The sequence below is a fragment of the Corvus hawaiiensis genome, chromosome 26 (genome assembly GCF_020740725.1).
Source record: "Corvus hawaiiensis isolate bCorHaw1 chromosome 26, bCorHaw1.pri.cur, whole genome shotgun sequence".
In the NCBI taxonomy this organism is placed as follows: Eukaryota; Metazoa; Chordata; class Aves; order Passeriformes; family Corvidae; genus Corvus; species Corvus hawaiiensis.
The window spans coordinates 44,254,383-44,280,951 of NC_063238.1; the positions used below are offsets into that span (position 1 = coordinate 44,254,383).

The 26,569-nt window shown below is 51.1% G+C and overlaps 1 protein-coding gene across 2 annotated transcripts in view; it reads right to left on the reverse strand.

Moving 5' to 3' along the window:
* Positions 1–250: 250 nt before the first annotated feature.
* The window catches only part of ZC3H3 (zinc finger CCCH-type containing 3), a 139,390-nt gene continuing 113,071 nt past the window's right edge, over positions 251–26,569 (reverse strand). For both annotated transcript variants that reach the window (XM_048286529.1, XM_048286530.1), the window contains 5 exons: positions 25,311–25,442; positions 12,316–12,494; positions 10,551–10,759; positions 1,749–1,826; positions 251–1,575 (listed from right to left, as the gene is read on the reverse strand). In XM_048286529.1, the coding sequence (XP_048142486.1) occupies positions 1,544–1,575; positions 1,749–1,826; positions 10,551–10,759; positions 12,316–12,494; positions 25,311–25,442 (630 nt within the window). In that variant the 3' untranslated portion in view covers positions 251–1,543. The remainder of the gene's footprint in view (positions 1,576–1,748; positions 1,827–10,550; positions 10,760–12,315; positions 12,495–25,310; positions 25,443–26,569) is intronic.

The window sequence follows — 26,569 nt, forward strand, 5'->3', positions numbered from 1 at the left end:
AACCAAAGCTGCCGGCCACCACTGGCCATCCCTGAAGATTCACAGCAGTACCGTCTCCTCCAGGGTGGTTTTTAGGGAATTCAGCTGGGATTTTTCAGGAAACCACCATGTGAAGAAACATCGTTTCTGGGTAAAAAGTTTTAATAATTAAAAAACACAAGGATTTAGGGACTGCAGTGAGTCCTCCACTGGATCTGGATGGGTATTTGATGGAATGTTCACGCACTGCTGAAAAAAGAGGAAAGCCACAGGGAGGCTCCTCCGTCCCAGGGGAGGAATCTCTTTATTTACATATCAAAACACAGGAGTTAACAAAAGACATTTTAATACCAACGAAAAACACGACGTTTTTTATTAAAAATCAACTCGTTGGACACACCCTGGGGCACAAGTGACATCCCAGGGTGGGGACCCACTGGTCCTCCAGCACCTGGGGGGTGTTGTGGATTTGGGATGGTGACAAAACCCCTCCATGGGGGTCACTTGGGGAAGGGAAACCCCCTGTGGGGTCCTGTTTGGGGGGCAAAGCCACTGCCCGTTGGCGTTTCCCACCCCATCTCTGATCACACCTGGATGCCGCATCTCCAGGGAGCCCCAGCTCTTCCCAAATCCCTGCTGATGCCTCTTCCCCATGGGATTTTGCCTGAGGGGCAGTGGATAAGCAAATCCCACCACCCCGCATGCCTGTCCCAGCTCTCAGCACTTCTTGGCAAAGGGAGCTGTTCCCAAAATCTCATCCGTGTGGGGGAACAGCACCTGCCACCCCAAAATCCCTTGGAAATTGTACCTATGGATGCAAAACCCCATTGTTCCAGTGGCATAATGCTCTCCCTTCACTCTGCTCCTGCTTGGATTTGGAGAGTCCCAAAAAACCCAAAACCCTGGAGAGCTGGTTTGGGTTTCCCAATGGAGCCCAAACCCCCACGGAGATAGAGAGAGGTGGGGGTCGGGCCATGGGAGACCCCAAAATGCAGAGTGTGAGCTCAGCACTGCTCCCAACACATTTCCATGCGGGATGCTCTCAGCTCCAAGAAATTTCCTCCCAAAAGCAAGGGGATGGAGCAGGATGGGCTCTTGGAATGGAGGGATCAGGGCTGTGGGGGCTTTACACCCATTACATCCCAGCACGGTGACTTGTCCCCAGTTCATCCTGACCTGGATGTGGGAATGTCACCTGATGGCGTTAAACCACCTCAGGTCCCCCTGTCACCTCGTGGCCAGGACAGCACCGGAGCATGGATGCGGATGGGAAGCTCTTCCCAGCCCCACAAGCATCCAAAGAGGTGGCAGGACTTGCCTTCAACAAACCAGCTGAAAAGGTCATTTATTGGTCAATTCAAAGATTCCAAACAAAGCTGCTTCCCTGCAGGAATGAGTGGTGTATTCCCACGCTGCCACACGACTCCGCGTCCAAACGACGTCCCGGAAAAGCAAGAGGAGGAGGGGGTGCCATGCCTGGACATGGCATCCTGAGGTAGGTGCCAGGTCTTTCCCTGGCTCTCCGGTTCCTGAGCTGGTCGGCTGCCACGGGATCGGGATTGACTCACAGCCGGGGCTTGATCTGCAGCCGTTTGCCTGGAGGGAGGAAAGGGAATGGTGATGGTGGGAAGGGGGGGGACGGGACACAGCTGGACACTCCCAGGCTTCTCCTTGCCTGGTCATGGGAAGGGGTTAAAGCACTGGGGATGAGCACCGGGAAACCGGGAATGCGGGTGGTTCTCTACCCTGGCAGCACCCACTGGACTCACCTCTGCCACCCGCCACACGGGGGTTCTCGGAATCCTGCAGGGATGACCTTGGCAAAATCCTCCTCCGTTTGGCGCTGCCTGGGAAGGGAAGGAAAGGAAGAAAAGAGGAGAAAGTCGCTGAGGTTGGCTCGGGTCACCTTGGAAATCCCTCAGAATGCAGGTGTAGGAGTGTCCTAAGTTCCTCTTCTGCTTCACATCCCCCTTGGCCACGTCAAGGACGGAGGTGGCTCATTCCCCAAATCCCTGAGCATCCTCAGCTCCCTACAAGTGGCACTCAGAGGTCACTTCCCACCACAGAGCAGCAAATATGCTGCAAAATTCCCAAGTTATGGGTGAAAAAGAGAATTAAAAAGGATTCAACCCTTCCCACTGGAAGCACAAAGTGAACACCAGAACTTGCTTTGGTGGTGGGATGGAGCCAGAAAGAGCTGAGCACCAGCAATCATCCCCCCAAGCATTCCCAGCATCCCTTTAGGATGCTCTAGGTGATGTCTTCTGCTTGCTGGAATATGGTGCTTCGTCCAAAGAGGGTTCTGGATGCTCATGTAGAGCCAAAATGCCATGAAGTGCCTCTGGGATGTGACCTTGTAGGACAAGTCCAGGACCATCCCATGGACCAAGGTGGACAGAGTGGAATCCTTCTCCATTTCAACCACAACATTGGAAGCACCTTTCTGCAGGTTCTCCTATTTTCCCTCTCCAAAGGGTTTGGAGAGGTGGTCATGGGGTTCCACCTATCAGAGTGATGGGTGGGAAGGAAAGTGGTGGCCACTTGGCCACCAAGATGAACGAGGATGGAAAAAAAGGAGGTTTCCCAGGAAAAAAAGGACCCACAGCTTTTTGAATGATGAGGTTTAGTGGGAAAAGTCCCCCTTCACCTGAGATTAATGGAAGTGGAGAAGGTCATGGAGAAGATGGAGGGAATCCAGCCCAAACCCCCTCCAGATGTTCTGTTGCCTGTGTTCCCACAAAATTCTGCATGGCACTTCCCAAACAATGGACCCAACACAGAGGTGGGACCAAGGACACCTTCGAGCAGCCTTGAGAGCCCAAAGGAGAACATTTTTTGAGCAGGGGAGGCAGGACAGGTGAGGACCCAACAACGGGGAGTCTCCAAGAGTTTTCCTTTGCTTTCCAACTTGGATAAACAAACTTGCTGGGAGTCGAAGCCACGCTGGCAGTGATTCATTGCTGCCGAGTTAATTTATGGAAAATAAAGAGGGCTCATTTAGCACCTTTCCACCCTTAATATAACACCCATACATCAGCAGGATGCAAGGCAGACACGGCGGATCCGGATATTCCTCACCAGCAACGCAGCCGAATCCGGCTTTTGGGAACAGTGGCATGGAGCAAAATACCCATCACGTCCCCACCCTCCCAGTTTTTCCCTTTGGCATCCAGCCAGGTGGTTTTTCCAGCCTGGGATTTTCAAACGCCATCCTGGTTGCTGGAATGAGGGTCCAGAGTGGCCGATTGTCACCTCAAGGGGTCAAAATCAGCATCTCCACACTCTTGTCCCACCAGAACAGGGTGTCAGTTCAATAGGAATGGTGGGAACGACTCAATTCCCTTTGGATGAGCCAGGGAAAACTTCCATAGCTGATATCCGTGAGGCAGCTCAAAGCAAACATGATTACAGAAGTAGAAATATAGATTTTGTTGTTGTTGTTGTTGTTGCTGGTTTTGGGAGGGAAAAAAAGGTGATTTTTAAATCGACTGTAATTAACTTCCTGATTTTAGTACTGACTGCACGGAGCCAGGATACTTCCAGAGCATCCATGCTTGATTTCCAACAGATTCCTCAAAAAAATCGAGGCAAGAACGAGAAAATAAACCCACAACAGGTTGTGAGAGGGCTAAACTGGTTCAGTTTCTCCCCTTGGATGGAGGGAGATGGAGGAAGGATGGTGCAGCCGATGGGCGAACACCACATCCCAAAATAACCCCAGGAGGGAAAACCTGGATCAGATGGGGGTGTCACTTCACCCAACCCCAGCAAAGGAAAAGATATTTTTCCAGTTTTGTGCTTGGGAGATCCTGCAAATGGCGTGATCAATCTTGGGTCGCATCTCCAGCTCCTTCACTCTCTCCCCCCGCCGCCTTTCCCAGCATTCCGGGAGCGGCGCAATCCATCTTCCAAGGAACCAGGTATATAATTTCTAGTTAGCGAAAGCAACCCCTTTTTCATTCCGATGATTGAACAGCTTCCAAAGGAGGAGAACCGAGGCCGGATCACGAGTTTTCCATCGAAAACCAGGCGGTTTTCGCTGAGCTTGTCAGGCTTGCCGGAGAATTAGGACTTCCAGCGCTCTTCCTCCTGATGGAAATCAACATTTATTTTGCCTAAGCCTAAGAAGGTGTCAGGCAGACGGAGAAACTTGCCACTCTTCTCCAAGAAAAAAGAGGGAAAAGAAGGAAATCTAATAGAAATATATTATCAAGTCCGAGGAGTGGACAGTGCAGTAAATCACACTTCAGGTGGCACCATTAGATTTTTCAATAAAACCTGGTTTTCCCCCAGCCGGAGCCAAGCGGCTCCAGCTGCATCCGGCAGGGAAGTTAAAACCAAATTTGTTTCATCCAGATGCTGATCTGAGAGGGATTGAAAGGGATTTCAAGGTGGGGAATCCTCTCAGATGAAGGGTGAAAGGAGGTGGGTCTGGGCCTGGGCCCCAAATCCTCTCCCTGTTCATCATTCCTGATCCCTGAGGGATTACAAAATTGGGCTTCTCCACAAGGTGGGGAGGTGGAAGGCAGCCCCACATCAGGGGCGGAAGATCCCCAAGTCCCAAAGAAACGGGATGCAGGGAAAGAAAACTCCCTTGCAGCTTTCCAAACTTTGCCATCCAGCAGGAGAAAAACTGGAATTTTTGTTGGCTTCCTTTCCTCAACACCCTCCAGCCTGATGGAATGTTTGGTCTCCATCGTTCTCCTGACGCCACCAAAGGGTTTCATCCTGTCCTGCCTCTTCCTCCAGGAAGGCTTGGAGCACCGAGATCCATCTCAGCATTTTCCTGCTGGATGCTCAAGGTTTAACACCATGAGGAGAAATTCCCTCCAAACACACTTTTCCTCCTCATTTCCAAAGGAAAAATATCCCTTAACCCTTCCCAGGACATGGTAGGGGAGTCCAGGGGCTGAATCTGCCTTGGAAAGGTATTTTCCATTTGTAGCCAAAGTGCTCCCGGAGAAACTTGGGCTGGGAGATGCCTTTTAAATTTTTTTTTTTTTTTTTAAATAAATAACACTCAACAACAAAAGATGATGGGTTGGAAAGCCCAGCAGCAAGGGCTACATCCCAGAATTTTCCACAAATGATTTTTCATATGGAAAAAGCAGATGGGGAGGGCTGGATCTCCTTGGCTCCATCCTGCACTAAAATCCACGTGGTGACAACCTGCACTAAAATCTCATCCTGCTGCTGTTCCACCCAAATCTTCTGCCACAGGTGGATGAGACCCTAAAAATTGAGTCTAAATATCCCAGTGGAAGGTGTCCCTGCCCATGGGAATTAGATGGTCCTTAAGATCCCTTCCAACCCAAGTCATTCTAGGATTCCATGAAAAAAATGGGCAAAAAATTAATAGGGAAGATTTCAGTCCTGGCAAAGGAGCGAGACTTGGCAGGTGCTAAATTGGACACTGCAATAAGGAAATTAAATAAAAGTTAGGTTTCTGGCTTTTGGAGCTTCTCAGAGCCACCAAGACATGAGAAGATCCAACCCCAGCCTCCAAAAACAGCTGGGTCACCTGTGGCACAGCAAAGGCTGAAGGTATCCCAAGCCTAAAGGGGTCTGGTGGATGCAGGGGATGGAGATGGAAGGACCACAGAATCATTAAGGTTGGAAAAGACCTCCAAGATCATCAAGCCCAACCTGTGACCAATCCCCACCGAGTCACCAGACCAGAGCCCTGAGTACCACATCCAGTCATTCCTTGGACTGCTCCAGGGATGGGGACTCCACCACCTCCCTGGGCAGCCCCTTCCAATGCTTGACAACCCTTTCCATGAAGAAATTCTTCCTGATATCCAACTTGAACCTCCCCTGGTGCAACTTAAGACCATTTCCTCTTGTCCTGTCCCTCATTCCCTGGGAGCAGAGCCCAACCTCCACGAGGCTCCACCTCCTGTCAGGGAGTTGTGGAGTGAGAAGGTTCCCCTGGAGTCTCCTTTTCTCCAGGCTAAAATTGATGGAGAGATGGAGGCAACTTATGAGGCATTGCTGCAGAGGGATGGGCAAGATCCACCAGAACCTTGCCCATGGAAGTTGTGGCTGCCCCATCCCTGGAGGTGTTCAAGGCCAGGTTGGATGGGGCTTGGAGCAACCTGGGATAGTGGAAGATGTCCCTGCCCGTGACAGGGGGTTGGAACGAGATGGTCTTTAATGTGCCTTCTGATCCAAATCATTCTGGAGTTCATTGAAATCCCCCTGGTGACATCCACCAGGCCAACATTCCAGGTGGATGAAACCAACCTAAACCTCCCTCACTACAGAGGCCCCACCAGAACAGCCTCTGACCCATAAGGACCTGCTGACTCAGGAGGAGAAGATGGAATTGCTAATGATCCAAGTGAATCCGGCCTGTTAGTGGGATTCAAAGGATCCATGTTGTCCTGCTCGAGGGATGGGTGCAGCTCGATGGATGTTTGAATTAGCAAATGCAATTTGCTAATTTATTACCCAAATTTTATTAGGGGGTCATTAATTCGGTTATGGAAGAATTCTGATCCTCCCTAACTAAACTTTCCCTGCACGTGTTTTCCAGGATGCTGACGAGAGAAGCATCCACCTATGGTGGGATAACACGGCCAAGGCAAGGAGGAGATCCAGGTGACAACAGGAGCATCCCATCACCACCTGCCAGGTGCGTTTTCACCCTCTCCGTTACAAGGAAAATCTGCCAAGTGCCAGGAGAAGAGTTGGGAAGGTGCCACCAAGGTCCAAGCTGCCCCAGAGTCCTTCTGGGGCTCCTGATTTATGAGCTCATGGGTCCCATCAGGAAGAATGATGGAGATTTCCTGCTCCCTGTCCATATCCTGATCGTTTATCCTACAGGAGCAGAAGACCTCAGGGGACTTGCACTGATCAAAGGCGTGGTTGCCTCACCTGGCTGCCAAAAAGAGTTCTTGAGCAAAGATCTGGTGGCAGAAGAAACACTGAAGGAGATGCTGAAAGCGATGAAGATCCCACGGGACCCAAGGGGGACTGGCCACATCCACATGGAGGGTGACAGCACCGGCTTTCTCATAAATTAAATTTGGGCTGGGCAGGACCAGGAGTTGGACTTGTGAGTCCCTTCCAATTTGGGATATTCTCTGATTCCTGGAGCTGGGAATGGTTGGATCAAGACCCGCCACCAAGGGGGGCAGTGGCAGTTCTGTGCCCTGTTGGGGTCGTCTCTCAGCCACGGCGAGAAAAGAGGCGAAAATCCACATTCCCAAACTTATCCCTCCAGAACTGGAAGCCGTAAACAAACCCAGAAGCTGCCGCCGCACCTCCCCGAATTCCTCGGAAGCTGAGGCGGTTGAGCGTGCTCAGCGGAGCCGTTAAAAAAGACTGGAGCGAGCATCTTCCATTAACGTTACGACCGTGAAATATGACAATAAAATGACGGCCGTATGGTCCCAAATTTGCAGCCCGCCGAGCTGCTCGGGGTTTATCGTCACTCAAACGTGCAGAGAGCTGTAAAATGTTTACAGAAAGGGTCGTTTGCGGCTATAAAATCCTCTTTTCTCTCCTAAACAAGGCTGAGCGGAGCCATTTACAAAGCCCGGAATGTTCATCGGGGGAGAGGGGAACATCTGTTCTCTCCAGGAGTTTGCAGTGATCTTCTCGAACAAATTAACTAAAATGGGTGCTTTCTAATTAAATTAGCACTCGATTGGAATGGTTTGCATTGGTGCAATTAGCGCAGGGAGGCCAGTTAGGCTCCAGCACAGGCGATTTAACTGGAAGGTGAAATATGGAAAAGCCCATTACCTGGAAAACGGGAGTCAGAGGAGTAGGGAAGCCTGTTCTCCCTCTGGCTCCGTGCTCCTGGGTGGATAACAGAAGGTGAAGGATGGGATGCCACCAAACCCACCCTTCCCATTCGGGATGTTTGACTGGGAGCGGTTGGCTCTCCCTGTGCTGCACGGATTGGCTTTCTGAAGGATGCTTGGAAAACACCACGCTCTCAAATTACAGAATCACGGAATTATCTGGGTTGGAAAAGACCTCCAAGATCAACCTTTACCCAATCACCACCCTGTCAACAAATTACTTCTCCGACCTCAAATTTCCAGGCTCCTCTGGAGGGTTGGGACCACGACAGCAGCTCCGCTCCACGCACACAGACCACATCCCTCCTTTCCAATCCCCTTTCCCTATATCCCGAGCCCAGACCCCCACCGAGACCCCGCAAGCTGATGCTGTTGCTCATGCTGGTCCTTAAAGGTCATCTCCAGACCCCCTCCCCATCCCTCCTGTGCCTGGAGCCGGTGTTTTCCTTCATTCCTCCTGCATTTCCCAGGATTAAAAGGCATTTTCTCCAATTGTGACCGTTTAACCAAGGAATTCAGCTCATTCCTTAATAACAGCCTGTCCTCCTCCATATTTACCATCCCAATAATTTGTGTGTCAGCTTCAGGCTTCACGAGCACAAACCCAACGTTATTGCTGGCACAGTTCCCCAAATCCCACCCCAGACTCCGGCTACTTCCTAGAGCTACCCAAGGACTCATCCTGACCGCCCGCTCAGCTCCAAACTCAATCTCAGAATCACCGAATATTCTGAAGGGAGGCAGGAATTCTGGAAGGTAACCACAAGGATCATGGAGTCCAGTCCAGGTGATGTAGCCACCACAAAGTGTTTGGTCCTTCAGGAGCATCAACGGCCTCATCCCGCATTCTCTTGGGGTGGTGGCCAGGGCTCCACTTCTCCCATTGGATTTGGGGGTCCCCGGGTGCTGCTGTGCCCCCAAATCCCTTAGTTGGGATTAAGATGAGACCCAAGCATGGGCAAACCCATGGATCAACATTCCCATGTCCAGAGTCGGCACGACATCGCTTTGGCAGGGAAATTGCTTCATCATCGGATGATTTTACAGCCGTCTGTGACTCCTGCCTGGTTTTCCTTTCCTATGGATCCTCCAGCATCTGCTTTCCCAATGCCATGAGCTTCCCTGGGCAAAGGAGCACGGAGGGATGAGTGCCCTGACCTCGTACCTGCCAGCTTCACCCAGCCTTCCTGCCGACATTCCCAACTGGACCAGCTCCTCCTCCTCATCCTGCCACCCAAAATGCTGGGAAATCATCCTCCCCTGGATGCAGACACCGGAATTAAGAGGAAAAGGATACCCTTGATCCCGAGTTACTCCAGGCTGCCGAGTGTATTCCAAGGCATTTCAACAGCCTTCTTGTCCATGGATTAACTGCTCCGACTTCATCATGGAGCTAAAAACCCCAATTAAGCCACTGCTTTGGGAACACTTCCCAAGATCAAAAGGGAGTTGAACCAGGGCCAAGGAAAAGGAAGGAGGGGACAAGAAATCCCTGGAAAGGGAAGCTGAGTGTTTCCCTCCGTGTTGCAGAGAGGAGCATTCCCAGCCGGAATGGGCCCCTCGCTGTCTCCCCCACACTGTGGTTCAACAGTGCCCGCGCTCGTCTGTGACTTTGGGAATATGTTGTTAATCCTGGGAATTCTCTTTCCGACAGTGTTAAGGCATCTCAGCCCTCCCTGGCTTGAAGTGGCTGAGCCAGGCAGAGCTTTCCAGATCTTTATGGATGATCCTGCAAATGCTCCAGCCTGGCTTTTGCAATGGAATTCATCCCTTATCCCAGCAGGATCCTGCTCCAGCTGCATGGAAAGCAGGGATCAAAGATGGGAAGGGCTCACACTGAGCTACACCTTGTGCCAGACAAGCTGGCAACAGGAATTTCATCATTACTCCCACAAAATATTGTGATTTCTGAGACCATTCCAGGATGGTGCTCCGGAGATGAGGAAGCTGTGCATCCCTCTGGAGAAGGATGGGAGGGAAAAAGGGAAGTGTGGAGCATCGTCCAGCCAAAAACCTCCCACTCAGAGCTGGGAAGAACCAGGCACAATCCCACCCTTGACATCTCCATCACCTCTGCTCCTGGGGGTACATCCCTGGAGCACCCCAAAATCCCATCCCTTACTGGTGATTAAAGGATTTTCCTGTAGAGGAGCTGAATTAGAAGAGGAGGAACCAAGGAAAACATCGGAGGAGAAGCCGCTTGCTCTCTTTTTAGGAATTCCTAAAAAGTTCTGCTCATCCTAGACAGCATTTTCCAAAAATTTTACTGACTTCCAAAGTAGATAACCCCAGCCTAACACAGCTCTTCCCTCAAACTTCCAATCTGCAAACACTCCATTCCACCTCCCACTGGAATGTTTTTATTGGAAAGCTTCCAAGCTATTTCCTGCTGGGAAACAGATATGATGGATGGTCCAGAGGTCCACCAGAGGCAGAGCATCCCTGCATCCCACTAAACACCTTCCCTGTAGGGCAGCGCTGTGATTCCACCATGGAAATGAGACCAGATTCATCATCGGATAAGGAAGGAGTTGATAAAATAAGCGGAAAAAGTCCTCACGCACAGTTTTTGGGAACAGAGACAGATTTGTGCCCAGATGGGAATCCTGACTGCCATCCTAGTTTGGGTTCCCAGTCTTAACTGATTTGGTGACTCTCAAGGAACACGGATCCCACCAAAATCCATGAAGAGCAGCAGGGAATAACATTTTTTCTTGGAAAACCAGAGCAGCTCCAAGCAGAGGATGTGATTCCTACCTGGCTCATCCTCTGGCTCGTCCTCATCCCTCTCCCCTTTGCAGCCCTGGGAACTGGGAGATTCCGGGGATCGGAGGGAGATGAAGGATGGCAGCTTTTGCAGGCAGCTGCTTGGCTTGGGGTCCTCCTCTTTCAAAAACTTCACCTCTTGCTCCGCACTGGAGGGTCCGGGAATTTCCCCATCATCCTGGAGATGAGCTGGATCATTCCTGCAGGGGGCAGATGGGAAAAACAATAAGGAAAAGTAGAACAATCTCGCTTGGCAATGCTGGGCATGGCATCACATGCAATGGAAGAGCCTTGGAGCTCCCAGGTCTCCATCCAAGGCCATGCCGTATCCCTGACTTCCCTGGAGCCAGCACGGATTCAGCCAGAGTTTCTCCCTCCCCAGCTGGATTCTCTGTCCTGCACTTCCCTGCAAGGTTCCCAGCTCCTCAGATTCTTGTGGAGGTGCTGGGCTCCTGTTTGGGATTGAGCAGAGGGAAGGGGAGATGGAGGGCGTGGGGAGGTGTCCTGCTGGGCTTGGCTCATTCCCAGCCCTGCCACTCTCTCCCAAGCTAACTTGACACTCCAGCTCCTTTGACATCTCCCATGACGGTGCCAATAAAGGAAAAAAAAACCCTCTGGAGCAGCTTCCAAGCCGGGGCGTGCTCCCTTCCCAGCAGAGGACGCCAGGAGCCTCCCAACCAGCCAGGCCTGAGCTCATTCCTCCTTCCCTAAAAAGAGCAAGGAGCTATTTTACACTTCGTTCACACCGGGAACGTGAGCTGGGTGTCATTCCAAGGCCCTTCTGTCACCCGGGATAAGTTCGGAGAACCCGCGGAGCTGCTCGTCCCCCTCTGCTACCTTACAAGGCAGGGCCAGGATGAGGCCCAGGCCCAGACCATGGAGAATTCCAGGAGCATGGACCAGCCTCACAAAGCTCCCAGGTCCATCCTTTTCCATCCCACCTTCACTCCCACCTCCCGCTGCAAAAAGCCACAGAGAAGCCAAGCACCCAAATCGATCCTTTCTCCTCCCTCCTTCTGAGCAGGACTTGGAGATTTTGGCTTTTAAAACCAAATTTCCGTTTGGCTTTTAATTTTACTTCCATTGGGATATAGTTGTCCTGCAGGCAGGACTTGAGAGTGAGGGCAGAGGATATGCCAAGCTTAGGAAAATCCATCTCCCTGTGAGGATGAGGATCAACACATCCATCATCAACCTGCAGCTCCACCCTGGCACCCAAAAACATCAGGGAGAGCTCAGAGAGCTTCCAAGGATTAACCAAGGGCCCAGCCCGGCACCAAATTTTTCCTAAGCCTCTTATCTCCATGTCCACTCCCATTTCTGATTCTCCAGTGCCTCCATGCCATGGAGAGGGCTCAGCTCTGCTCTCCAACATGGACATAAGGAAGAGGGATGATGATGTTTTCCAGTTTCCCACATCACTGCGGATAACCTGGACCCACTTCCAGCAGTGGAATCTCCATCAGGGCTCCTCCATCTCCTAGAGGAAGGTCTACAAAAGCCTCGGAGATACTTGGAGGTGCCAAAGCCCTGGATGGCACATTCCTAAGGGTGAATCCACTCTTTCCATCAGCTCTTCCTCAAGCATGGACACTGCCCATCCCAAGCGTGGCTCCATCAGGAAGCACCGCAGTGACCCACATCAACAAGATCTTAAACTAAACCAGGACACAGATGGAACACACCTGGAAGAGGAAAAATCTGGCGCAGGTTGGGAAGAAAAGTGTTGAAAGAAGCAAAATGAGCTCTTTCCTACCTGCCCGACACCTCCTGGATCCGTCTCCACTTGGAAGGGGGGTTGTTGTGGTCTCCATCATCTCCAACCTGCTGTGGGTGACGTCTCTTCTGGGGGTGCAGGAGTTTGCACCGCACACCCTTGGGACAGACGCCTTTCTTGGCAAAGTCGGGACAAACCAGCGTGTGCTTCTTCTTGCACTGCCAGGGAAAGAGGGAGGGGAGTTGGAAAAGGCAGGGAAAACCCTGTGGGAGCACAGGAATCCACAGCTGAGCTCCTTCAGGTGGCACCACCACCTTGCTAAAGGGAGAGAGGGATGTGTTGGTGTTTTCTTCTCCGCATCAAAACAATATTCCATGAAAAAAACACTACTAAAAATAATTTTCTACTCTGGGACATTCCACACTCGCCCACGGTTTTTCCCAGTGCTTGATTTTACGGCTTCAAACCACCAAAGCCTTAAGAACAATGATTTACCCCCACAGCAGTGGTGCTGGGAGATCCCAAGGAGGTTAACTGGGCTGGAGAAGATGGTTTTGGAGAGGACACAGCGTTTTCTTGTTCCAGACATACCTGGGACTTGGGAAAGAGCAGGGAAGAGCAGGAACAAAATCCTTTTAGGACTTATTTTGGGATTGCTGCCTGGGACCACCCTTCTGAGGAAGATGGATGAGGGCTGGAGCTCAACCTGCTCTTCCCAAGGTTTGACTGATGCTCTCCCATCCAAGGAAGCTCAGCGTGGCCATGGAAGGGGGCTGTCAAAACAACAGCATCGAGATGTTCATCCCTGAAACTGCTCCTACACTTCCAGCTCTGGACTTTGGCAGCTCCCAGCAGCCACCGGCACTGCTGGTGGGAGCGAGGTGTCATCAGTGTCCCAGAGCTTCCCACAAGGATTTCTGCTCAGAAATGGCACTTTTTGGCAGTGGGAAAGGCAGGAAGAGATGCAGGCAGGGAAGAGGAGATGTCTTCAGCTGGGGTTTCTATCTGGGTAGGCTGGGAATGTTAGTGGGAGGAAGGAAAAAGAAATCTCTGTTCCCGGCAATCCAGAGAGCTCATCCCAGCATATCCCGAGGGATGAAGGGTGGCAGCAGGTCCTGGACCCCTCTAAGTCCCATGTGGACCCATTCCCACCCAGGATGCTTCATCCCACCCAGTCTGGCTTTTGGACCATGCCATGACATCCATGGAGAGACTCAAACCAACACACATGGCACAACCAAGAATTCCCAACTCCAACATCCATTCCCTTGCTGACCTTCTCCACGAGAAACATTGGTCCTTCCACACTCAGATACCCACGCATCCAATTTCTCTGTGCTACAGACACTCAAATTTTGGGGAAAATGAGATAAATCCATGGGAAGAGAAACACAGGGAGGGTTTCAGCACCACCATTCTGGCCTGTTTATAAAAATCCATCTTCCCCACAATGCAGGATGGAGGTCAGTTCCTGCCCTTTTAATGCAACTTGACTTTGGGGACATGGGAGCCGCTCCCTGTGCTGACCTTTGGGATTAAGCGGGATCCCTGCTGAGCTCTCTCCTTGAAAAGCAGAAGGATTCGGCAGCTCCATTGCCCGGGGCTGAGCGCTGAAGTGGGCAGCGCAGTAAGGAGCTCGTGTGCTGGAGGTTGGGGATGGTGCTGAGCAGCAGGAGGGCTGGGATCCACACGGACACATGGATATGGGCTCGATGGGGGGGACAGTGCAGTGATAGCGCTGCTTTTCCACAAAAAATCCATTTAAAACCCCCATTCCTATGATTTTCCACTTCTATTTCAAGGAGCTGGAATAGGAGTAACTACACAACCAACGGGCAACCTGGACGTAGAGTCAGGTCTGAACAGTGCCTGGCTTTGCCATTACTCCCAAATCCTGTGTTTCATAGGAACATGGAATCATGGAAGAGTTTGGGTTGGAAGGGACTTAGAAATCATTGAATTCCAACCTCCTGCCATGGGCAGGGACACCTTCCACTGTCCCAGGTTGCTCCAAGCCCCACCCAACCTGGGCTTGGACACTTCCAGGGATGGGGCAACCACAGATTCTCTGGGAATTCCAGTCCAGGGCCTCACCAGCTTCACAGGGAAAAATTTCTTCCCAATATCCCATCTATCCCTGCCCTCTGGCAGTGGGAAGCCATTTCCTGTGTCCTGTCCCTCCAGGCCTTTGTCCAAAGTCCTTCTCCAGCTCTCTTGGAGCCCCTTTAGACACTGGAAGAGGCTCTGTGTTCTCCCTGGAGCCTTCTTTTCTCCAGGCTGGACATTCCCAGCTCTCCCAGCCTGGCTCCAAAGGATATTTTCTTCATTTTCCCACTTCACCTGCAGACAGGATACATCCTGGACCAAAGAAAAACACTTGGAAATGGCAGTGACTGGACAGGAATTCAAACACAGGAATTTCTCCCAAAATATTAGCAAGCAGAAAAGCAAATCCCTCAATCCTTTTAAAATAAATGGAACAAAATTAAAGAAGAGAAAAAAATAAAGGAACAGCCCATTAGGGATTGAAGACTGGGATGAATGTGGGGGCAGAGCTTCCAAGCCCACCTGGAAGGGCACAGGGTTGTGGGGGTGGGCAGGCCCTTGATGCCGGGTCCTGGAATCACAGAATCACAGAAAGTCCTGAGCTGAAAGGGATTCCCAAAGATCATCAAGTCCAAATCCTGGCTCTGCTCAGGATGATCCCTGAAAAGGATGTGAAATCCTCTTCTGTACAGGGGTTTCCAGCACAAAATGGACTTGGAAAGGAGAGCAGGAAAAAAGAGCCCTGACCTCAAAAAGCCACAGAGATGCATCAGTGCTACACCGAGGAATGATGTTATTTTGGGAAAAGGCCAAGAAACGCGGCTGTTCCTTCCCAGTGGGACACCGATTACAAATCCCTGCGGGGTGGGACAGTGCCATGATCCTGGCTGGGCACCGGGATCGGGATGTGCTACCTCCCCAGTGCTCTCCCCAGCCCCGACCTCCAAGTGAATCCTTGGAGCAGCCCATGTTTATTGGCTCCATGGCAAAAAGATACTTAATAAAGAAAACAAACCGTGTGAGACTAATCCCAGGGCCGTGTCCCCAGATCGGGTTTCTAATGACTTTTCCACACCATTCCCGCCGTTCCCGGCACTCTGGCCCTTCTTCCATAACACCCCATCCATCCCCGTTGTCCCAGGGCTGGGATAGTGAGGCTGGAATAGCCTCCGGAGGCTGGAAAAGCCCCTTCTGTTTATTTACAGGAGCTCTCCTGCTCCTGCCAGATCCAACGTGCTGCAGTTGGGCTTCCGTAGGGAATTCTGCCACCGGCCACGCATCAGCCGGGGCAAAGCTCAGCGGGGCTGTGGGGTGGTGCTGGGGGCCATCTGATCCCTGCCACCTGTTGGGGTGGCTAATTATACCCCCCTGGGACCCCCGCCAGACTACAGGTTGGGCCATAAAAAGGGAAAAAAGTCTGGTCCCTTCCACCAGAGAGATGAGAAAACCCCACAGAATCCCTAAAAAGCCACGCGGAGAAATCTCACCCCAGTCCAGCTCCACCAGGTGCTGACGAGGATGCCAACATCCCATGGGTATGTCCCAGTGCAGGACTCCCCGCTGTGCCGTTCCCCCCACAGCCTGTCCGGTGCCTGGGATTGGGATGGTGCCCAGCTGGCAAATCCCGTGTCCAGGACTCCTCCCTGGCTGCCAAGGCAGCTTTGGGTGAAATTCCAGGTGCTGTCAAGGATCAACAAGGCCTTAAATGGTCCAACGGGGCCCAATGTGCTCCAAGAGTGAGACAGGGATGAGGAATTTTGCAGGGCCCAGCCTTCTTTAGCACGGAGCTGGCAAAGGAGGAGGCAGCAACTGGTGGAAAGTCCTGGCTCAGTCTTGGGAATGATTTAATGAACATTTTCCATGAACAAGCTTGGCAGGAGGGGATGCAGGGTGGGAGGAAGGTGCAGCTAGGTCACTGGGCCAACCAACAACCACCCACTGACGGTATGGGGTGGGGAGGAGAGATCCCATCCAGCCTGGCATTCCTGGCTCCTGGGCAGCAGTTTGCCCAGGCTGAACTTCTCAAGTATCTCCAGGCTTAATCTCACCCCCCGCTCCTTTCCCAGCGCTGGGGGACAGCAGGTGACAAGGGTTGGACTTTGATGATCCTTGTGGGTCCCTTCCAACTCAGAATACTCTGTGATTCTGTGAAGAGATGACCAAGTGCTGGAGCATCTTCCCATCTCCTTGAGATCCACGTCCATCCCTCTGTCCATCATGACGGACACAAGTCCCACCAACCAGACCTTCAGGGGAAGAGGAGCATTAAAATCCCCAAAACTTAACTGCCTCAACTCCAGTGTCTTCTACTTTTTAAAGGCCTCCTGAGCATCCATGCAGCTTTTGCCAAAGCTATTCCAGGTATCCCCATGGCCAAGCAGTGGGATAAACGGACTGGATGGATGTCAGGCTGTTTTAATGTCCTTCTAAGTGGCTGTTGGGAAGTGATGGCTGGAGGTGCTGGAGCTGTTTTGACAACACTCCGAAGTGACAGCCAGTAAATGGATTTTTTCCGATGGCTTTTTTATAATTGGGTGCAGATGGAAAAAGCCTTAAAAAGAAAAAAATCCCAGCTCCCTGTCATTAAAACCGGGAGGACAATACATCCGAACATCATCCACACTGGGAATAATGATGGAGAAGTTTAACCGATGTGGTTACCTGAAGGAATTTGCTCCAAAACAGGTTTCTGCCCTCAAAAGAGTTTGCCCAGCAAAATGCCTGCAGGGAAGGAATGACTCCTGATGGTCATCTCCAAATGTTCAGAGGGATTTGGGATCTAAAAGCTCTCTGGGATCTACCTCAAATCCATAAACACTCTCCTTTGATATTTTCAGGAAATTAAACAACATTTGAGCTAAAATACCTCTGGAGCTGGAGCAAGACCGGGATGATGTTTTGAAAATCATTGGGAAAATCCTATTTAAGAGGCAGCAAAGCAGCTGGAAGGGAATCCCTGTTCATGGCAGGGGGTTGGAACTGGTCTTTAAGGTCTCTTCCAACCCAAACCAGTCTGCAGTCTCAGGATTCTATGGAACAATGGCACCACTCACTTGGTGTCATCTGCAAACTTGCCAAGGGGGCACCCAATCCCATTATGTCATTAATGAAGGCCTTAATTAGCACTGGTCCCCGTACAGACCCTTGAGGGACACCACTTGTCACTGGTTTCCACTGGGTATCGAGTCACTGGCTGTAATTCTTTGGACATCCAGAAGGTGAATTCTGAACCCGGCATTCATCCCTCTGTGGCAATGCCTATGGAATTCAACCATGGCACTCCAGTGCTTTGAGGAACCCCGTAACCATCAGGGACCCCCACAATCCCATCCATCCCACTACAGTGCCTTGAGGAACCCCATATCCACCAGGGACCCCCACAATCCCATCCATCCCACTCCAGTGCTTTGAGGAACCCCGTATCCACCAGGGACCCCCATAATCCCATCCATCCCACTCCAGTGCTTTGATGAACCCCGTTTCCACCAGGGACCCCCACAATCCCATCCATCCCACTCCAGTGCTTTGAGGAACCCCGTATCCACCAGGGACCCTCACAATCCCATCCATCCCACTCCAGTGCTTTGAGGAACCCCGTATCCACCAGGGACCCCCACAATCCCATCCATCCCACTCCAGTGCTTTGATGAACCCCGTTTCCACCAGGGACCCCCACAATCCCATCCATCCCACTCCAGTGCTTTGAGGAACCCCGTATCCACCAGGGACCCTCACAATCCCATCCATCCCACTCCAGTGCTTTGAGGAACCCCGTATCCACCAGGGACCCCCACAATCCCATCCATCCCACTCCAGTGCTTTGAGGAACCCCGTTTCCATCAGGGACCCCCACAATCCCATCCATCCCACTCCAGTGCTTTGAGGAACCCTGTTTCTACCAGGGACCCTCACAATCCCATCCATCCCACTACAGTGCTTTGATGAACCCCGTTTCCATCAGGGACCCCCACAATCCCATCCATCCCACTCCAGTGCTTTGAGGAACCCTGTTTCTACCAGGGACCCTCACAATCCCATCCATCCCACTACAGTGCTTTGATGAACCCCGTTTCCATCAGGGACCCCACAATCCCATCCATCCCACTCCAGTGCTTTGATGAACCCCGTTTCCATCAGGGACCCCCACAATCCCATCCATCCCACTCCAAAGCCACGACGGAGCCACTTTCACTCAGGCTTGTCATCAGTGGTAATTCCCAACCCCAAATCATCACTGCGGGGTGTGGAGCGAGGCAGACACCCACTGGACATTCCCAACAATGTCATCTCCATCAGGGATGATGGGGCTCCACCACATGCCTGGTTCCAGGTGGCTCAGGGAAGGAGTCCAATGGGATCCTGGGGTGCATTAGGAAGAGCAAGTTGAGGGAGGTGATCCTGCCCCTCTCCTCAGCACAGATGAGGCACATCCGGAGTGCTCTGTCCAGTGCTGGAGACATGGAACTCCTGGAGCAGGTCCAGAGGAGCATCATCCAGGATGATGAAGGGACTGGAGCATCTCCTTTACAAGGAAAGGCTGAGGGAGCTGGGGCTGTTCAGCCTCAAGAGGAGACACAGCTGACAGGGGACCTCATCCCTGTCTGTCCCTGCCTGCAGGGAGGGCTCAGAGCAGCGACCAGGCTCTGCTCCATGGGGCCCAGCAATGGCACAAGAGGAACAGGCAGGAACTGATCCCAGGGAGTTCCACCTGGACATGAGGAAGAAATTCTTCCCTGTGCAGTGACCAAGCCCTGAAGAGAGACCAGAGAGGGCGTGGAGTCTCCCTCGCTGGAGATAATCCAGAACCACCTGGACACAATCCCGTGCCCTGTGCTCTGGGATGGTCCTGCTGGAGCAGGGAGGTTGGACCAGATGATTCCATTGTGGTCCCTTCCAACCTGACTCATTCTGTGATCCTGGGAATCACCCACTGCTCACAGGATGTGGGGATTTTCCGACAGAGAACAGATCAGATCAAAGGGAGATTCCAGACAGGAAGCAAAGACCAAATCTGCTGGGTTTTGTGTTCATCTCTACAGAAGTTCAGGCTGAAATCAGGAACTCTCTGCCTCATCACTACATTCCCACTTTAGAGCTGTGATTCTGTAGCTGCTTTTCTCCCAAACTTCCCAATTTTCACGTTTTGTGCCCCACTTCCTTCTACAAAGATATTAAAGTGTAAGAAAGAGAAAATCACAGCCTGGGATTTATCTTGGTGCTGTTATCAACAATCCCAGGCTATAAAGCAGTTCCAGTTCATCCTGATAAGCCCCATCTTTAACATAAGGATTGGAATTCTGTTGGAGATGCTACAGTTAAATTAAAAGAGCAATAAGAACCCTCATTATCCCATTACAAACTACGAGATACAACTGGAAACCCACAAGATTTCCATAGAGATACAAGGATAGGATTGGCCATGGAAGAATCCTGATTGTTTTAAACCTCTTCTAAAGGCTACAAAGTGCTTCCAATGGGAAGATCCCATTTCCATGACTGGGATTTATCATTTCTTATCAGCAGCATTCCTTGCCCAGAGGACATGGACAAGGACTCAACATTCCCAGCAAAGCAATGGGACGAACCTGGAGAGATTTCAGCCGGCTCAAATCCATCCTGGACAATATTGATGACCTTAAAAACAGCCCCATTACCAATCCTACAGACTTTTTATTTTAAATAAAAATTTCACTTACTCATCAGTTTGGTGACTGAAGATTTCTGCGAAACATTATGGGGAAAAAAAATCCCAAATCAAGCTCCCAGAAAACATCTGTCAACCAGAGCCAAAATTAAGGATAAATGAAATGAAGTTGCTTTTGTAGTTGATTTTCATACAGCTGCAGTGGACTATAAACAAGCTATCAAAGGCAGAGCTCTCCATCAGCTATTTCCAAATTATTATAGAATCAGGGAATCGTTGGAAAATCCCATTCCCCCAGCACTGCCAAGGCCAGCACTAAGTCATGTCCCCAAGTGCCACATCCACAGGGATGTTCAACCCCTCCAGGAATGAGTATTCCACAACTTCCTGGGTCAACCTGTGTCAGGGCTGGACAACCTTTTGTTCAAGAGTTCCTCAACGAAAAGCCAAGTTGGTTGGGAGTCAACCTGGGACCAAAGGAGGGGGACAAGAGACCCAGAAACACCAAGATCTGATGGCTGTGAGGAAAGAAAAATGCTGGTTGAAGCAGAAAAACCAGCTGAGAACAGAAAGCATGAACAGTGTTGAGCTTCACCTTTCCATGATAAAAGTTTAAGGAAAACAAGAATCCCAGGCTTCTGCTCTCCATCAGTGGATAATTAAGGGAAAACCCCACAAACATTTAATATTTACTGTTGTCACATAGATCATGTGGCTTTTTCTAAAGAAACGTGGCAAATTGAACGTATCAGACACACAAAGTAAGTTTCTGGTGGGAAATTGTTGAACTTCTACCCAAAAAGGAAAAAATAACCAACCAAACACACAAAAAACCACACAAGAACGAGGTTTCAGCTGAGAAAAAATCCCCACATTTCAATTTTCTACAGCAAAATCAAGCAGCTGCCACTGCAAAAAAAACACCAAGCTCCACCTGGGGGAGGAAAATTATTCTTCCCAAGGAAGCAGCATTTCCTCAGGCAGGGCTGGCCCTGCCCTGTCCCATATTTTTTACATGGATAAGGAGGAAATCAGAGCTTTGGTGAAAGCTGTTTGTCCAACAAAAAGATGGAATTTAGGAATAAGATGAGCTGGGATGAGCGGTCCCAGCACAGCTCAACCCTCCTGCCATGGCAGGTCCCCTGGTCAAGCTTCACCATCACAAGGCTGGTCGTGCCATTCAGGATTCCAGAGGGATGGGAACAGATTTCCCTCTTATCCATGATTTATTCCAGCACATCTCCCTGTGCCTTTCCAGGGAAGCCTCGTTGTTTAATCTCACTGTGTCTTACTGTTTAACAGTTCCCACGAGGGAACAATTTACCCACAGGCTCCAAGGCAGCCGATGGAAACAATCCGGAGAGAGGGATTTAACGCAGCTCCGGCGCTAATGGACACGGAGCGGGGAAGATTATTTAATACAAAACAATTTTCCAGATGCAGCAATGGAATCATTGCGTGGTTTGGGTTGGAAGGGACCTCAATGATCACATTCCAACCTCCTGCAAAGGGCAGGGACACCTTCCACTATCCCAGGTTGCTCCAGGCCCCACCCAACCTGGCCTTGGACGCTTCCAGGGATGTGGCAACCACAGCTTCTCTGGGCAACCTGTGCCAGGGCCTCAGCACCCTCACAGGGAGGAATTTCTTCCCAATATCCCATCTTAATCTACCCTCCTTCATCTTTTGTGCCTGTAAAGCAAATCCCAAGGCAGCTTTGGGACTGCCTATGGATGTGATGCAAGGGCTTATCATAATTCCCAGTTCCAGGCTCTCGGCCACACAGAGATCCTAGCCCCTGGTTTGCCACCAAATTTGGTTTAGGTAGAAAGGTCCTTAAACCCATCCTGTTCCAACCCTCTGCCATGGGCAGCGACCCCTTCCACTATCCCACGTTGCTCCAAGCCACGTCCAACCTGGCCTTGAACACTTCGAGGGATGGGGCATCCAAAATGTCTCCATCCAATGTCTCGTCCTGTTTGTCCCTTGCTCTGGGGTCACCCCACCACGGGCAGCTTCACCCACTGGCACTGCCTCATCCCTTACACGCACCAGCCTCACCCCATCCTCTCCTAGAGAGTTCCTGCTCCAAGCCCCTGCACGAGGCCCCATATGGGAGGAGGGATGTGGAACCAGAGAGGAGCTTTGACCGTAGAGCAGCTCATTAAAACACGTCCGGAAAACCCTGGGGAGAACCTGCAAGAGGCCCCATTTCTCCCTCTCTTCCCACTTCTCTCTTGGGGCTTCCTCCAGTGCAGGTGGCCAGCCCAGAGGGACCAGCCCCTCCCAGCACAACCAGGTCAGGGTGCCAGGGAAGGGCAGGGAGCTCCAGGAAAATTGGGACAGAGATCTCCAAGGTGGGAATCGCTCCGTGGCTTTAAGGGACACATATGACGTTGTGTTCAGGGATGATCCCTTTAGGAAGCACACATAGGGGAGAAACTTCCCAACCCATGACCAAGAAACCTGTAGGAATGCTGGAAATCAAGGTCCTTGCTCTGCCACCAGCTCCCTTTTGGAAACAGAATCCCAGAATCATTTAGGTTGGGAAAGACCTCCAAGATCATCAGGTCCAACACTGACCAATTACTTAATATTTGGGGTAACATCCCCTTAATGAAGGACGTGGTCATGGTCTCGTACAGGAGCTGTCCCCTGTCCCCAAGGGTGGATTTAGACCCTCTACAGTCCACATTCCTGAAAAAAGGACTTGGGAATGTAAACTTAAAGCTTTCTCACTTAATTCTAAGTCCTTGATAAGCCGGAACGGGTCGGTCCTGGAATCATTTGTAGAAGAGCAGTTGGAATTACAGCACATGGAATGGGTCAAAGGTGGACTTGTCCTGAAAATTCTGCAGCACATCCTAGGAAGCACTTGAGAGACAACACTGCCAACGACACGTCATAAATTATGGATAATAATGGACATTTCTGATGGAGGTCTGCTGAAAATCACGGACTGTGTTTCTCTGTGAGAGCACAAAGAGGAAAACGCGACTGGGAGAAGAGCCCAGTGTGCCAAATACCAGCATAAAACAACCTAAATTCCTAATTATGGACCATCCCTGCTGGAGTTTATCCACCCAGGATGCTCCACCGGAGTTGTACACCTTCGCATTCTGTGCTCTTCGCACTTCAAACCAACATTCCTCGGACAGGGAAAGGCAGAACAAGGGAAGATTTACTCCCATCCTAAATAATTCACAAGAAAAGGGACTGCGCATCTTTAACAAGCCATCGTTTTATGAAGCAAGGTTAACATTTTTCCTTGATTCAGTGGAATATTATAAACTCTCCGGGGTCCATTTGAGGACTTTCTACTTGGAGCAAAGGCACGGACTCAGCACTTTTTATATTATTTAGAGAATAAAATTAACCCTTAATGGCCCAAGCTGGAATTTCTCCTCCCCAGTTAAATATGGCCCGCTCAGCAATTTCTCCCCATATATAATTACAGGCTGCTATCCATCATCTGGAGGAGAATGCTTTCCCGACATTCCGAAAGTGACGCCGTAAGCACTTTTCCTAATAGAATAAATATTCTAAATATCTCTTTTATATTTTCATTTAAATTGGAATATTTTAAAAATAATTGTCGGGACCCTGCCTGCGTGGTTGGCGCTGTGCTGGAGGGAGGTGGCAGGATGCCTGTGTTTTCCTTCTGAGGGAATGTTTATCCTGCATCAAGTCCCCCTCCACGCGCTGCCACAAAAAGTAATTAGGTCCAGACTAATTTATTGGAGCTTCTCATCACTGTTGCTGTGTCCTGCTTTCCTTAAAACTCTTTACTTTTGGCTTTTTTCCCTGGTTTCTGCTCTTTAGTGGTTTCTCCTTGGGAAAGGATGGGGAAAACACCAGACAGGGTTTAGTGGAACTTGACAGTGCTGGGTTAAAAGCTGGGCTCAATGACCTTAGAGGTCTTTTCCAGCCTAAATGATTCTAGGATTCCATCCAATGTTGTGTTTGGATTCTGGGACAGGTTGGTGGCCACGCTGGTGGGATCTGAGCACCTACGGCTTCTCTTGATGGGTTGTACTTCTGCCAGCGAGCACTACCGGGATGGAGAGGACGAGAAGAGCCCTCTGGGGCATCCACAACTCCTCTGGACAACCTGTGCCAGGGCGTCCCCACCCGAACAGGCAAGAACTCCTTCCCAATATCCCATCTATCCCTGCCTTCTGGCAGTGGGAAGCCATTCCCCCTTGTCCTGGCACTCCAGGTCCTTGTCCCAAGTCCCTCTCCAGCTCTCCTGGAGCCCCTTGAGGCACTGGAAGCAGTTCCAAAGTCTACTCAGAGCCTTCCCTTTTCTAGGCTGGACATTCCCAGCTCTCCCAGCCTGGCTCCATGCCTGAGAGGCTCCAGCCCTCAGAGCATCTCCATGGACTCCTCTGGACCTGCTCCAGCAGCTCCACATCCTTCTGCTGTTGGACCCCAGAGCTGGAGGCAGCTCTGCAGGTGGGGTCTCACCTGAGTGGGGCAGAGAGGCAGAATTCCCCCTTTCCTGCTGGTCACAATTGTCCAAGGATGAGCAGAAATCCCACACCATAACCCATAACCCATTTGGAAAACAGCAAAGAGGAGTCAGGACAGTCATGTGGATTCCCAAGGGAACAAGGATTCCCAAGGCATGGCCAACCCTCTCCCTTAGCCATGACACGAAAAAGTGAGATCCTGTGTCTTTCAAATTCCTTTGGAACAGCAAATGGCAGCTGGCTCTAAGCCCTGCTCCAGGAAAGCTGCTCCCACAAGCTCCACGTTACATCGGATACAAAAAGCTCATGCATGAGGTTGCAACTCTCCCCAGGGTGCACAGGAAGTCCATGGAGGATCCACGGATCCAAACCACCTCCCGGACCTGGAGGTGGCTCCATGAATCCCCCAGGCACAGCTGGATGCTCAGCTGGCTGAGCAAGGCTGGTCTTGCTCCTAAAACTAAGCCACAGGATTTAAGGCTCACGTTTTAACCTGCCACAGAGCCAGTGTTGAAAACAAGCATTAATACCTACGGATTTTCTAGGTATTAAACATTTTCCTTCATTTTTCATCTATTTAAGTGAGGGGTTTTCAGGGCAGGTGCTTCCAGCTCGGACACTGATAACACGGACACCCCATGGAAGCTCTTCCCAGGGAAACGCCAGCACGTTGATGAGCTGAAGCCTCTGATTTCTTTTTTTCCCAACCAAAACCACTCCGCCAAAACCCTTTGGAAAAGCACAGGACTGCAGTTCATGGCATCCAGGTGCTGAGCAGCTTCCAGCTCTTCCCTGTGGTGCCATAGCTTGTGCAGGAAGCTGCTCATGGCTTCAGCTTCGGCCCCTGAGATCTGGGATAAATCCCTCTTTACCTTTTCTCCCATGGGACAATATCCTTTGAGGAAATCCTGGCACACTTCTGCCTTCCTGGACACGTAGACGTGGCTGTAGGGGCAGTTGCTGTTGCTGCAGATCCCCTTCAAGTAGTAGGAACACACCGGCATCTGCAAGAGGAGAAATCTGTCAGCATTCCCTACACCCGTGACTCGGAATCATTGCAACCCCCAGACCTGAAATAAAAGCGTGACAAGTGTAAAATAAATAGAAATCTTTTGCCAGCCACCGATCCCAGAGGTATTTTTAGCTCTTCCATTGGTTTCCTGCAAAGCAGCTCCCTGGTATTACGTGTTCCTCGTGTTTGGATACGCAGGCAGCAAAGGCGCTTCCCTCAGCATCCTTCAGGATGCTGGAGAGAGGGTGAAAAGCTGGAATCTGCCACGAGGAAGAAAATTCCCTCTGGACAGCATAGGGAAGGGCTGGGGGAATGTCACAAACTCCGGGAACACCCTTCCCAAGGGACGATGCAGTGATGGAGATGGGAACAGCAATGCAGGGATCACACCCAGCCCGGCTGCAATATCCCACAAGGAATTCTGGCCATCACAAAGGCCAAAACGGCATCCTGGGGGTGCTTCCCATTTGGCTCTTCCGTGGAAATGGAGCTGGCTGGAAGGGGGGGTGGATAAAAGGCTCAAAAGGTGGTTCCTAGAAAGGGGGGATAAAAGCACCTCCGCAAGGATTCTGGGGGGGATGCATCATTCTAAGGCATTATCCTGGAATTTCCCAGGGCTGTGATGCCTGTCCCTGTGCACTGGGGAAGGGATGCTCCGGGTGGGAGGGGAAGGAGGAGGAGAGCCCAGGCTCCTGCCATGAGCATTGGAGAAGGAGAGCAGCGGGATACACGGAGAAGATCCCTGATCCCGCGCTCCCGCATTCCCGAGCTTCCGCAGCACGACAGCCGACGGGGAAAACCGACAGAGCAAGGATTCTCCTCATCGTCCTCAAAGCACAAACTTCACCTTCTGCCAGCTGTTATCATTAAAAACAAATTACCAGCCTGCTGCCATATTTCAGCATCCTTAACTCACCGGCTACCTCCGGCAGCTTCCCGCTTCCCGCCCCAACCAGGCAGCTGCCACCGGGAACATGAGCTTCCTGAAGGTCCGGCTCCTCCTGCTCCTACATCCCGAATTTCCTCACTGCTCGGCGTGGTATTGATCCCTCCATTCACCAGTAGCATCCTGGTCCCACCAGTTCAAGCATCCCCAACTAATATTTACGATCCTGCAAT